Source organism: Malus sylvestris, chromosome 9 (genome assembly GCF_916048215.2).
Source record: "Malus sylvestris chromosome 9, drMalSylv7.2, whole genome shotgun sequence".
Taxonomy (NCBI): domain Eukaryota; kingdom Viridiplantae; phylum Streptophyta; class Magnoliopsida; order Rosales; family Rosaceae; genus Malus; species Malus sylvestris.
Window position 1 is genome coordinate 595,239 of NC_062268.1, and position 13,355 is coordinate 608,593.

At 34.3% G+C, this 13,355-nt stretch overlaps 2 protein-coding genes across 3 annotated transcripts; both read left to right on the forward strand.

The window, feature by feature from the left end:
* The first annotated feature begins 3,574 nt into the window (after nt 1–3,574).
* Nucleotides 3,575–6,461, forward strand: LOC126582015 (squamosa promoter-binding-like protein 18). 2 transcript variants are annotated; one of them, XM_050245977.1, is made up of 4 exons: nt 3,575–3,591; nt 3,967–4,314; nt 4,837–4,973; nt 5,693–6,461. In XM_050245977.1, exons 2-4 carry the CDS (start codon nt 3,995–3,997, stop codon nt 6,175–6,177), a joined length of 942 nt encoding a protein of 313 aa, XP_050101934.1. In that variant the 5' UTR covers nt 3,575–3,591; nt 3,967–3,994; the 3' UTR covers nt 6,178–6,461. The 2 variants fall into 2 exon arrangements, with proteins under 2 accessions (XP_050101934.1, XP_050101933.1); XM_050245976.1 differs by lacking the exon at nt 3,575–3,591 and adding an exon at nt 3,644–3,688.
* A 4,499-nt stretch (nt 6,462–10,960) lies between these two features.
* Nucleotides 10,961–11,561, forward strand: LOC126582019 (uncharacterized). Its single transcript, XM_050245982.1, has one exon. The coding sequence runs from the start codon at nt 11,058–11,060 to the stop codon at nt 11,451–11,453; it is 396 nt and encodes a 131-aa protein (XP_050101939.1). The 5' UTR covers nt 10,961–11,057; the 3' UTR covers nt 11,454–11,561.
* The last annotated feature ends 1,794 nt before the right edge of the window (nt 11,562–13,355 follow it).

Here is a 13,355-nt window from a genome sequence, read left to right on the forward strand (position 1 = left end):
TCACTTTCTAGCCATAAAATTTTCGAATCACGTGCATAAGCCAACTCCACAACAAGGATTAAGCATGAAACTTCGCATAGAAAGAAGTATGATGCCCCAAGCTCAGGGAGAAACCACCAAAAAAATAACTTGCTGAATCTCAAAAAACCAACAACAAATTGTAGGGCTTGGGTTAACTTTAGTAAGACCATCTGATTCACTTTGACATTACTCAGGAACTATAGAAGGAGCTTTACAAGACTCAGTTGAGATTCTAGAAGAAGCTATAAGTTGCTTATCCACATACAGGACCAGGAATGAAAATTCGAACCTACCTAATCCAAGCTAAAGTAGAACAACAAAGGCTTGAAAAGGAATGAGACTTACTATCAAACTTATTTTATTACGTATCTTTCAAATAGCCATTAATAAAAAATAAAATAAAATCCTAATGTTGGCCAATATATTGCAGAGTTGTCGAGAAAACTACTTTGACACGTAAGCAAGCAAAAAATCCAAAAATCAACCCGTACCTATTGGTGACACATAATTTAGTTTGCAAATTTAGTCTCCATAGCATTATCATTTTCCATTTACGGGTTGATTTTTGGATTTTTTGCTTGCTTACGTGTCAAAGTAGTTTTCTCCACAACTCGCAATATATTGGCCAACATTAGGTTTTTATTTTATGCTTAAGTAATAAATCAATCATAAACTTTCATGTTTTTTAATTTTCAAAATTTAGTATCTAAATTAAGTCTCCCTAACATTACCCAATGAAAAAATAATGCCAAACCACGAACTAATGAATTGAGTCACCACCAAACCACGAATATGAAATTAGGGATGAGTGAAAGAAGAATGAGTCCTACTCGTACGAATAATCTAATACTACTAGTGGTGCGACCCATTCATTAAAATTGAATTAAAGATATGGGCGTGGGCACAGTGGGCAGTGACTTTCAATTTTTTTTTTAAATTTTATTATTTCCCTAAATTCATCTGATTTCTCTTAATGTAAATAATATTGTTTGCTTATAAAAAAGATTAAGAAAAAAAAAGTTTCAAACCCGAACGCATGAATTGAAACTCACCACTATATCTACTAAGATATGGTAGTGACTTTCATCACTATTAATTATTTCAATTGGGGTAGTGTTATCCACATATCTATTTTTATTTTTCACACACATTTCTCAATTTTCAACCGTCGGATCTAATGAACTAAAAAATATCAATGGCTAAAATTTAACAAAGTGTTTGAATAACACCAAACACTATCCTTTAATTTAGTGTTTAAGTAGTCGTTCTTATCTTGATGAATTGTATAACCTAATTCTTAAGCCGACATTAAGATTTCTTATATATACCATTTTTGGGATTCATGTGGATCATAAGTGGAATGAAATGGAGCCTGGTCATGCTCATGGTAGAATTTTTCATGATTATACTCATGGTAGATGCTGAATTTTTTATGATTATAATCCAAACACTATTCTTTAATTTAGTGTTTAAGTAGTCGTTCTTATCTTGATGAATTGTATAACCTAATTCTTAAGCCGACCTTAAGATTTCTTATACCATTTTTGGGATTCATATGGATCATAAGTGGAATGAAATGGAGCCTGGTCATACTCACGGTAGGTGCTGAATTTTTTATGATTATACTCATGGTAGATGCTGAAATTTTTATGATTATAATATGGATGCTGAAATTTATGGGCTTGCTAGGCCACTACTTATCACCGTCGATATCAACCTAACTTTCATTTACTAGTATTACATGTTTAAGATTTTAGCACAAAAGGTTTCATTTCTAATTTTAGAGAATCACACATTTATATGTTCAAAAATGTCAATTAGACACAAAACTGGCAACACTGTGATACACTCTCTAATACAAGAGCATTTTGTATGTAATGTGAATAATTTTGTGTGTAAGTAGTCCAATTTTCGAGAAGAGCTTTTCTAATGTATTCAGGCACACCCTCGTATATCAATCATTTCGCACACTCAATTACTAATATGTGAAATAATATGTTATGCGACAAATATTTGTACACCAAATTTTCTCGTTTCAAGAAGGGGATTTTCCATTAATAATGCTAGGTAGATTAATTTTTTAGTCTAAATTTATAAACTATGTAATGTGTCACAAATAAGAAATAAGCACGTTAATAAATATTTAAATAATAATTCAATCAATCATCAATAACCAAATCATATAATTTACAAAATATAATTTAAATAGAAGATCTTCCTAGCATTACTATTCACATGATTACAAGTTTTATATTCTCCATGCTGATCATTATAAAATGTGCAACTGGATTGAAAATATACCTGTCTCTTTCGTTACCAGTCCTCTCCCTATAATTATCTTCAAGAGGTATTCATCAATTTCCCCCCTGAACTTGTGACTATTGGCCAATTTCCCCCCTCAACTTTAATTTTGGCCAATTTCCCCCTCAACTCTCATAATTAGTCAATTTCCCCCCTCAACTTTAATTTGGCCAATTTCCCCCTCAACTCTCATAATTTGTCAATTTGCACCCTACTGTTAATTTTTTAATTTGATCATAATTAAACAAGTGTGTGTAAGAAACTAAATAAGATGTATGTTAATCATTTTCCTATGTCTTTATCCTATTACAAATAGATTAAAATTTAGAATTTTACAATTTATCATAGATAGTATTATTAGTCATAATAAATCAGTATGGAGTAATTTTGTTTGAGTTTTTACTATACAAATTTGATAACGAAAATGATTGATGTGTACATTTTTGTATGTAAATACAATTTTCTTTATAAAAGTGAAAGCTAAGTTCAAGTAAATTGCGGAGAATTGAGTTTTAGTGCAAAAATGGCTAGTCAATTCATAATTATCAACTCCTTATTAAGAATAACCAATTTTATTGAAATAGGTCTGATCCATGAGTTTAGGATTATTATTTCTTCTTCTACATGCTTTAAACCCGATTCATAACTTTTTCTTATAATCAACCCATATCACATACTAATTGTATTATGTTTTTGTACATTTTACCCTATATTATGCAGGTGAATTTATGTTAATTTTAGTACTTTGTTGGAAGTTATTAGAAAGATTGAAAGAAAAAAAAAAAAATAGATGGAAAATTAAAAAAATTTAACGGAAGGGGGCAAATTGACTAATTATGAGAGTTGAGGGGGGAAATTGGCCAAATTAAAGTTGAAGGGGGAAATTGACTAATTATGAGAGTTGAAGGGGGAAATTGGCCAAAATTAAATTTGAGGGGGGAAATTGGCCAATGATCACAAGTTTAGGGGGGGAATTGATAAATACCTCTATCTTCAATATCATACAACTTTTGTTCTTTAAATTATTATTTATTTTGCACTAAAATAAAAAAATGAAATCTTAATGAAACACTCATGGTATTGTTCATTTTTAACGTTGAGAACACTTTTACTCACTTTTGATACTATTCACTTGCAACATTTTTTATTAGCTTGTTTAAAATTCAAAATTTTCTAACAATTTTAATTAATTTTTCTATAAAGAAGCCAATAAACTAGGGACAAACAGAATAATAAAAGTAAAAACAAGCCAAAACCTCTCGGCCTCAGGTGGTCCTCCCTTGATTTATCTGCTCTCTTTCTAGTGTTTAAACAAAAACAATTTACCAACTATGGGGAAATCTAAGCCAAAACCTCTCGGCCTCAGGTGGTCCTCCCTTGATTTATCTGCTCTCTTTCTAGTGTTTAAACAAAAACAATTTACCAACTATGGGGAAATCTATGTATTTATATTCCCCTCTGAGTCTCTTAGTGGAGGGGATTAAACTTATATATTTCCAACTTGGGTTTTTCACTTTGCAATGAATCCCTTGACCTTCCTTGTTTTAGTGGGAACAGAATTATCATAGTTCATAGTGCTCATTATCCTCAAAACTCAACCCAGTTTCTAAGGAATTAAATTCCTCTGTTTTTCTTTTCCAGCAGATCCGAGTTATTCTTACACCGAGCAGCAATGGAGTACTGGGACTTCGAGGACAGCGACCTTGCTGCTCTGGTGGGGTCCAGTATCTCACAACCCCAGATGGAGCATCGACCAGCTGAATCACTAGGATTGGAGGAGGACCCAGTGAAGCTCTCATCGTCCGGAAGGCTTAGTGGTAGTAACAATGGAGGTGATCAACTGAAATTTCTATGCCTGGTCGACGGTTGCAGGGCAGACCTCAGCCGTTGTCGGGAATATCATCGGCGGCACAGAGTCTGCGAGCTCCACTCCAAGGCCCCTGTTGTCGTCGTCAGGGGCGAACAGAAGCGATTCTGCCAGCAGTGCAGCAGGTGCATAATATATGTACACACACACACACACACATATATATGAACAGTGATTAATATACACGCGCGCACACACATATATACGAACAGTTCACCATGCTTAATTAATAGTTTTTGGTAAGAATAGTCTAATTGTTTTATTTAAATCCGATAGTAAGAGTAGGTTTTATATTGCTTCTGCAAAGGCTAAAACTTCAAAGTATTTTTGAACAATTGAAAACTTATCGTATAAATACTTCATAGAAAGGCACTGGAATGTTAATAATAAATTCTACATGTTTGTAACAAGAGCACTTTTAGCATAAGTGCTTTATACAAAAACAGTTTCAAACAAGTCCTAATGTAGTTGGTTCAAGGCTTAAAGCTACTTCCCATCCGATGAATTATCTTTCTAAAATGAATAATCTCCGGTGTTTTCGTTGTTTTATGTATCTTGCCCGGCGAGTTTTATGGACAATTGATTAACAAAGAGTTTTTTTTTTTTTTTTTATCAGTTTGAATCACAATATTTAGATATGATTGTAGATTCCATTCTCTGGTGGACTTTGATAAGGTGAAGAGAAGCTGCAGAAAACGTCTCAATGGACACAACCAGCGCCGGCGGAAACCTAAACCGGAATCCTTCTACTTCAGTTCCCACTTCTTCTTCTCCACATACCAAGGTATGGAGTCTATGCACCAAATCACTTGAATTGTTTAATTAGGACTAAGTAACTATATTTTTGTTGCAGTCTTCAGTCTTGATAGATATTTTCCGAACTGGATTTATTTTGCTAAATTGTGATTAACTCTTGGTTTAGAACCAAAAATGGAATTGAGACTTGAGAGAGTACATTTGTCTTTAAGAGTACTGACACACCGTTCTAATAAAAGAACAAATTATTGGTATCATTGTCACCAACAAAACAAATAGAAATGAATTGATGGATTTTTATCAATATCCCCTACAATATCTATTGACAGACGTCCTGTATGGAGACTTTTTATATTTTCATTCGTTTGGTAGTCATCTATATTGATTATTGTCTTGCGTGTAAAATTATCAGAGACCCATTTCAAACAACACTGATATTGTCCTTAATTTATTAATTACCACCTACACAGTCCTACAGATGTGAGATTTTATCACAAAAAGCTTCGATGTTAAATTATCAGAGAGATGGGTCATCGGCCCACTTCAAACAACACCGATATTATCCTTAACTTGTTAATTATCACCTGCACAATCCGACAGGTGTGAGATTTTATCACAAAAAACTTCGGTGTTAGATAAAGTGGGGTTAGAATATTTAAACTCTTCTTTTTTTCTTTCTATGGCCGATGTGAGATATTTCAACATCATGGGATTGTTATTTATGCCTCTCTATTTCTTAACGTTCAGGTCCCAGGATCCTGCAATTTAGTATTCCACGAGTATGTGCAACAACTAATGTGAGATGTATCTGGCCTGTTAAGGACAAAAAAGGAGCAGAATCCATGCGTTCTAACCACCACCACCAGTGGTTGTCCGCAACTGACGAACGAAGTCATCCCAATTCCTTCAACGGCGGAGGAGATAAACAATTTATTTTCTTGCAAGCTAATGATCCTAAAGCCGCTGCAGGCAACCGAGCAGCCCCTCAAGCTTCCATGTGCCAGCAGCAGACGTTTCCAACAACCGTTGCTGCTGCCTCACCAAAAAGCACAAAGAGTTGTGCCCTCTATCTTCTGTCATCTCATCCAACACAAAATTCAGTGAGTGGGCCAGACCACTTGGCTCAGTCCACTGTCACCACTACTCATCCATGCTCACATGATGTGGAGGACAGGCCTGTAAATCCAGAAATGATGTTTCCAATGCGCCCTGATTGCTTTTGGGACAACTGAGCGCAAATGCTTCCGATTTTATTGGAGTAGCTTGTGTTTTTGATACTTTACTAGTTTCTCTGATGTTGATTGAACAACTAATCTGGGACTAGTCAACCGTAGAAAACTCCCCCAACCATTTGAATGTTTTGAAGTATTTGTGTTTTATGGAAACGAACAATTATGTTTCTTCCATTTGATTTCCAAACTTGGAGATGAAAAGTTAGTATGATTTGTGCTTGATTATATCAATATATAATCAAATAAAGTCTGAAGAGTGAGACGGATGATATCAGGAGTTTTAACACCCACTTGTTTTCTACATGACTACCGTGTTTATTTTTAGTATTTGAATTGAATAAATTAGAAAAAAATCAAGTGACATAAATAAATTCGACAAAAAAAAAAGTGATAGAAATAAACAAGAGTGGCTAGAAGGATAAGAGAGTAGTGCCGAAATTATTTCCCATGACATACATTCTATTAGAGTTTCCTCTCTTATAATAGACAACAATATAAGCCCATGGTTGAGGAAGGAATTCAAAGAGTTATCGACACTAAGCTAAGGCATCATCTTGAAACTCGGATGAAGTTTGAAGGCAATTGCTCCCAAACAATCCCAACTATAGTAAAATTAATCATTATTTGTTCGAATCGATTCCCAACATAAAATGACCAGATTCCCAACATAAAATGACCAAATTAAGATGATGGCCGAATTCTAACATGTGTTATCACGTGACGAAAAAGATAAAGAAATAAGATATAACATTGGATACATTCAAGAATTCGTCGTGATATAGAGTTGAGCTCATGATGCCAATTAGTGTGCTTAAAATGTACCTGATTGAATATTTTGCCTCAAAGTTTGACATTAATTAGAAAATCACCATTTTAGACTTTTAATACTGATTTATGAATATTTTCTGCATGGGTTTCGCTCCCTTCTTCAATAAAAGAAGCCAACATTTCAAAGTTCCAAGCATTCTCTTACCCAAAGCCATTATTTCAGTATCTTCCTCTCTATCATACATATAATGATTTGGTGGAATGATGACAATGATGCTGGCATGGTTCAATCAAACAAAAGTTCTTGATGGTTAATTGATCGGGTCATTAATCTAATTGAACCGTGCCAATATCATCTTCAATCTCACCGCACTTCACGTATCTCCCCAATAAAAAAAAACCTCATCAACCAACAACTTTATTAGAAAACACAAACATGCTGCACATAATGTGTACACACTACACATAGATAGTCCTCCCATTGTGTGTATCTAAGTTCTAACTTCTTGTTGTGGCCTTTTCTTCTCTGTGGAATACATTGGGCTTCATCAATTTTAATTACGAACTCAGACAGAAAACCCAGGATGGGAAAAGGGCGAAAGCCCAAAACTCAGACAAAATGGACTCTCCTTTAGTCAGCTAGTGTTGTCTAATTTTAGTAACTCGCACACTGGTAAGACCATTGTGGGTCCAGTGAAAACGGAATCATATGAGTTTCATCCTATTGTGAAAGGTGTCTTTTGAATAACATCTTCTCGGTCGACACCCAAAATCAAGTTTTTCTCGCTTCCATGCTAATATAGAAGAATTTGAGTAAATTAAGATGAGATCCTATCTTGGGGACAATTCATGTTGTCACGGCCCTTGGATTGGGATTAGTCGAATTCCTTGACAATTGAGACCCCCAAAAAGTGGAAAAGAAATCTCTGTTGTCATGTTAAAGTAATCAGTCTTATGGTTCTTCATTATTTGTGTATGGTCTTTTTTTCCTAGGTGCTCATTTTGTATAGCCTTTTAGTTTAATCTTTCTATTCAGTGGGTGTGGTTATTGGCAAGAAATTATTGAATCCATCGTTTGGGCTCATAATAAATTAAAAGTTGCTCTTATTATTCAGCGAAATCAACTACTATAGAAGTATTGTAAATGGTGGATTATCCTGATGGATAGAGTATTTCTCTTTAAGCCTGTTACATCTCAAATTCAAAGTCTCTCCTCACCCCTTAGAAAATCGCACAAACACAAAAGTTGTGGATGGATGCAAAGCGACCACGCTAGTTTGGTTCATGAAAATATTCGATCACTTGCCGCATAAAAAAATTCAAAATTCAAACTGAGAACATAGTAAGAGTCAAAGGCTGGGAGGGAGAAGGAACTTACATCATTAGATACTCTTTTTGGAGAAAAGAAGATAGAAAAACAAAGCAAACATGGAAAATAAACAAGAATTCCAACAAGCACTAATAAACCAACTTGTATATAGAGAGGGAATTAGGAATACGGACTTTTCAATCAGGTAGAAAAAGAATATCTTATCCGCGAAATTTAAAAGTTAGAGAAATGTGGAAGCTTTTATCACTTTCTTTCTACTGTCTAGATAGCACATGCTTGAGTAAAGCAAAGCATCCCAATTTGCAAGTATCCTTAACCATAGCTTGATCCATCATCCTAAAGTATATATCATCAGATCATATTCTCCTCTCTCTCTCTTTCATTAACCTCCAAAATACTACTACATAGATATGGTATATCTCTTTGTACGTATATGGTAAATACATGATCCTTACTATATATACTACAACGCTAATATCTTTATTCCGGTTTTGCTACAGTATAACGATATTCTTGTTAAGAAATGGCTTGTGTGTATATATATAATTCGTAATTACTTCATGCTGATCAGTATATATATCATGTGTCTGAGTTTGCACTCTCTAGATTTGCTACATGAAAAGCAAAGCAATCTGAATCTCCTCATATAAGATGAAAGTGGATCGACCGAGAGTGCTGGTGTACTTTGAAAAAGACACCGTTCTTATCCCACCAAATATATGCCCCCTGCAAGTTTGCCAGTTTAGGTTTTTTTTTTCTTTTTCTTTTTTTTTCAAGAAATTATGCTTGCTGTCTAAGTCTCTAGCACCATATGCCTCGTCCAACGACCCAAGCACACAAACAAGAAGCATAAGGTATTGTCTAGTGCCTGCTAGCTACCAGTGTACCACCATAGACATATATTCTTGTTGGAGAACAATTTAGAAATAAATAAAAAATAACAGAACTTGAAATACTTTATTGACGAAAAATACTTGCTATACAGAATAAAATAACAGGAATAAATACAACAATTAAATTGGTACTAACTTGATTAACCATAGGTAGAGGCTAGCGCAAACGCTATGTCCTTCGAACAGTATTTCCGTCCCACCTTGTGCTTGTGGTTCTACAACGTTTGCTCGACCAGGATACAACTACCTAATTATATAACCCTCACTAGATTATAGAATTCTAGCGAATTGTTTTGTGTGTTTACTCTCTAAAAATTTTGTACAAAAGAGAAAGATGAAGAAAAGATGATTCTATTTGGAAACTGTGATTGCAAATATATAGGTTGTTCCACACCCTTTCAAATACCTATTGAGCGTATTTCAAAAGACACAACTCTTTCTAAGAGCTATGTCTCTTAATCAAACATTTCTTAATTAACACGTTGATTAAAAAACTTAATCTGAAATTAAAATTAATGAACTTGGATTAATTTTAACTTCCAAGGCATTAGGCTATATTATACAAACCAAATTCACACAATCATAAGGCCCAAGCCTTCAATCTATTTTCAAATGGTCCAAGTTCTAATTACTAGAACAAAGGACTAGACCTATATAAATGGCAATTCACACAACCATAAGGCCCAAGCCTTCAATCCATTTCCAAATGGTCCAAGTTTTAATTACTAGAACAAAGAACTAGACCTATATAAATGGCAATGGAAACCGATATGGGACACTAAGAGTCTCAAAACTCCAACAATTATCCCTGTAAATTTGTAAAAGATGACGATGACGATGACGATCAGTTGCATGATATTTTTCCATGGTCAGTTACTTGAAAATTGATCTGCAACACATGCACTACCGATCGTTATTCTTTCGAGCACTTTATCTCTTTTTGGAGACGTATGTATAATCTATTTGGTTGTCCTCATGGATCAAGCAACAAAAAGTTGATTAAAAATCACTTTTTAAAACTTGGGGAATCATGATCAAGATATGCAAATTAAGCATTTAATACATCACGAAAACATGTCCTTAATTGTAACATAGACTAATAGTAATAGTTTAGATAGTGGGAGAAGCATAAAATTCTTGCTTAATTCTCTAAAATGGCACATTTAACTGCAGTAAGATATATGGCCTTTCTCTATAAGTTCTTAATTAATTAGTGTTCCAAGTGATTCTGTTCTCTTTATATATTCTAACGCTTACTTATTTTATTTGTCACTGGCAACTAATTATTAGTTTATTAGTGTCCCTAACCTCCCCAAACAATGTGAAAGACATAATTAATCAAACAATAATGATTGGTTTTAGAAGAATAATTGTTGAAACTTCCACATGGAAAAATTGACAATACTAATTGCAATAGATAATATATGGTGTTATTTTTATTGCACCGGAAACTTTTATGATAAAAATCAATTCCAACTGAGCTAGCAGCTGGGTAAGTTGTGAATGATATTGTGTTGTAAAATTAGTTCGTTTCTCTGAAATTTGGCAATAGTTAAAAAACAAATACTCATATCTTATAAAGTATTTGTTATCTAATTAGCTGATAGTGATGATCCATACATCGGGATAAATGGAACACGTACATAATTAAAGATGATTCTTCCAGATATTTAGTAGAAGGACCACGATATATACTGATCGACCATGTCCATCTGCTGCACCCATTTCAACTTGATCAGCAACTTTTTCGAAAGAAAAAGAAAATACGTACCGCAACAAAAAATGTTATCTATATATATATATAGACTCCTCAGTCGTTGCACTACAACATATTTGCTCTAACACATTTGATATAGAGCTACACAGAAAAAAGGGACTCAGATTACAAAATGGAGTCAAATCGCAAACGCGGAGGTTTCATGAAGGGGAAGTTGATGCCGTTCTACCGAGCTGCAAAACCTATTTCGAAAACAAGTATGCAATATAGTAGCATCGCCATAACAACAAGCAAGGTGAAGCCGAGCCAGGCTACTACTTCACCAGCTTACTCAGTTGGGTATACAGTCCACGGCCAGGATTACGTGATTGCAGCAGCTCAGCCAAAGCAGAAGGTTTCGTTTATACTTCCCGCAGGCGCTGCAGATCATCACACCAAAAACAGCCTCGTCAAGCAGCAGTACTTTGATCATTATGGCGGTGCTGGTGACGAGGATGTCGATATGAAGGCTGCCAGCTATATTTCCTCGGTTCAAGAACGTTTCAAGCTCGAACGGATCAACTCTTGATCACAGGGAGGGATAATCAAATAGTGACCAATACACGTACGATCCATCACACAATATGTATAATTACTATGTTCGATCTCGTAATAAAAATCCCTAAACATGATTTAATATTTGTGTAGAGAGATCGAATTTCATTTGTTTAATTATGTGTGTCACTAAATTTAAAAGTTACAAGTATGGCATCATTTGAGTCAGTATTGCATGCATGCATGATTAATACGATGTTCGAATCAACGATCAATTGTTAATAATTCATCTCATCTGTGCACCTGATCTTAATTAGTTATCACAGTCTTCGGGGTGGTTTGGGAGTGAGGTGCTTAAAAAAAAAGCACCCATGAAAAAAAGCTGTGAGGGTTTTAGGTGTTTGGTATAAACTAAAAAAAAAAGGGCTTATTTTGGAAGCTGCTATGAGAATAAGCTGAAATCAAAAGAAAAAGCTGAAGTTGCTATTTGCAGCTTTGGAAAACTGGTTTTTTTTCAAAGCACAGGGAGCTACAGTGCTCCTTTAATGAAAAGACCCACTATCAGACTGCTTTTTTTTTTCCAAAAGCACTTTTACAAAAAAATTTACCAAATACTCTGCTGATTTATTTTACAGCCGCTTATTCTCACAGCACAACCGCTTATTCTCACAGCAGCTTTTTTTCAAAGCACAGCAATACCAAACCAGCCATTCATCACATAGCACGAAATCAATGGATATGCACAGCCCAAATTTAGATGAATACTGCCGTGTATAATTTCAGATTTGGTGATTAATCGATGTGTACTGCTATCGATTTCCTGGAGTTGATCAACTGCAGAACAAAAGAAAATTAGTGTAAGCATTTTTATATTGGAGGGTTTCAAACCCTAAATCAGTATACGTTTTCCTATAACACATGCATGTCAAGAAAAACCTGAAAATTTATGTTTACTTTAAATAAATATGATATACGTCAACCAGGAACTAGAATTGAAAAACTTATTAGGAATGTATAATTAACAACCAGACCACATTAATTTTCATAATTGACTACATTTTAATCTCACTACTAAATCACTCATATTGGGGGTTGAGAGTATAGACTGGTTTTTTTATGGGAGTTTTAACGAAAAGCCCACGGTATTGTTCACTTTAACGAAAACCACATTTTTACATTAAAAAGTCAAACCTGGTACTATTCACTTTACCCTTTATTTTGTCCTTATCATTAAAAGTCAAAGTTTTCAAGCCATTTTCATTCATTTTTTTTTTCCGTTGCTTGTTGATTTATTTGGTGTTGGAGAAATACATTTGTTTTAGCTGGATTTTGAATGACTGACAAGCCTACAATTTATATTTGTACTTACCTTCATAAATGGTTGAATGCTAAGACTCACAAGATTAATAAACCCTATAGTATTGAATCTTTGCTCTGTTGGGAAGCTCATTGGTTTAAGCTTAATGTTGATGGTTGCAATAAGGGAAATAATATTCTATTGGATTAGGCAGCGTTTTAAGAGATTCTTATGGTTAATGGATTTTTGAGTTTTGCGCCAATTTGGGCACAAGTGAGATTCTCACTGCTAAGTCATCAGGACATTATTTGGATTACAATTGGCATGGAGATTACAAATTGATAAATTACTAGTGGAATCAGACTCTATCCTCAAAGTTCATTTGGTGTTGCAAGTTGTGTCAATAATTATTCTTTGGTCCCCTTGTTTTGTCTTCAAGATCTTGGCGCCTATCCACTTAAAAAGAATTTTGTGGCGGATAGTTTAGCGACCTATAGTCTTGATTTAAATTTAGGTAACTTTTACTTTGATAATTCTTCTTCTTTTTTATTTAGTTTTGTTCGTGAATATCAACTTGGAATGTTCAGATCTAGATTTATTATTAAATAGCTTTGTTTTTATTCTTTTATTCTTTTCTTT

Coding starts and splice junctions, on each gene's coding strand:
- LOC126582019 (XM_050245982.1), top strand. CDS start 11,058: ATGGAGTCAAATCGCAAACGCGGAGGTTTCATGAAGGGGAAGTTGATG.
- LOC126582015 (XM_050245976.1), top strand. CDS start 3,654: ATGGGGAAATCTAAGCCAAAACCTCTCGGCCTCAG. Junction 3,689..3,966: donor CCAAAACCTCTCGGCCTCAG/GTGGTCCTCCCT, acceptor CTTTTCCAGCAG/ATCCGAGTTATTCTTACACC. Junction 4,315..4,836: donor TTCTGCCAGCAGTGCAGCAG/GTGCATAATATA, acceptor ATATGATTGTAG/ATTCCATTCTCTGGTGGACT.